We start from the raw sequence: 860 nt of genomic DNA, 5'->3' as shown, positions 1-860 counted from the left end.
TTTTCCACACCAACGTCTAAACGGATCTCCTTTTGGAATAAATACGTGCGCATCAACACACGCCTTGGGATTTCGGGAAAGGGTGGCTCCAAAGAAGAAGAAGAAGAAGAAGAAATTTTGAATGACACATGTTTTTCTATTTTTGTTTTACCAGAATCAAGCACCCTAGTGTTTGTCTCGCCGGGGCCACGCTCCAAGGGAGACGCTGGTGCAGCGGTAGTATCATAAATATTACAGTTACATTTCTTCATACAAGTACATACTTCTGATAACAAATTTAAAACTTATTTACAAATTGGGGAGCCATCCCCGTCATTCCGTTATTGCTCGTGCAACACCCCGGAGCAGGGGCCACTTTGTTGTGGTTTACTTCATTTTTACCAGGAGCTAAGGTACCCAAGTGACCTAAGCCCCGAATTCTTTTCCCTGAGCCTTCATTTCGTTGACCTGTTGGTCATAGAAGAAGGCCCGGATTTCGTCGTAAGAACGGCCAGCCAAAGAGTTGAGCCGATCGTCCGGCTTTTCGATTTCTAGTTGGCGTGCCTGGCGCCCTTGTGTTACGATAACACAAGGCAGCCTGCGCCCCGTTTCTACAGTCTCGGGACATGTGTCCCTCTTGGCCGCAGTTGTAACAGTTGCCCTTGAATCTGCGCATTTGTCCGCCTTGGACCGCGCCGATATCCATGGGAGCACCCTGTCCTGGCTGCAGCCCGAACGGCTTGAACCCGTGAGAGTGATTATGATGTTGGTTTGATGACCCAGGGCGCCTCTGGGGTATGTTGTTTTGTTTGGTGGACCCGCCACCTTGGTGCATGGTGTAGAGCTCTATGGCTCTACCGACTCGTCGTACTTCCTCAGCC

General features: G+C 49.7%; 1 protein-coding gene across 1 annotated transcript; it reads right to left on the bottom strand.

Annotated features, from left to right (window-relative positions):
- Positions 1-405: 405 nt before the first annotated feature.
- Positions 406-814, bottom strand: SERLADRAFT_441993 (uncharacterized protein; the record flags this gene model as incomplete). Its single annotated transcript, XM_007322556.1, has 2 exons — positions 406-551; positions 595-814. The coding sequence occupies 2 exons, from the start codon at positions 812-814 to the stop codon at positions 406-408; spliced, it is 366 nt and encodes a 121-aa protein (XP_007322618.1).
- Positions 815-860: the final 46 nt, after the last annotated feature.

This window comes from Serpula lacrymans (genome assembly GCF_000218685.1).
Source record: "Serpula lacrymans var. lacrymans S7.9 unplaced genomic scaffold SERLAscaffold_13, whole genome shotgun sequence".
Taxonomy (NCBI): Eukaryota; Fungi; Basidiomycota; class Agaricomycetes; order Boletales; family Serpulaceae; genus Serpula; species Serpula lacrymans.
This window is presented reverse-complemented; position numbering and strand designations above follow the sequence as displayed.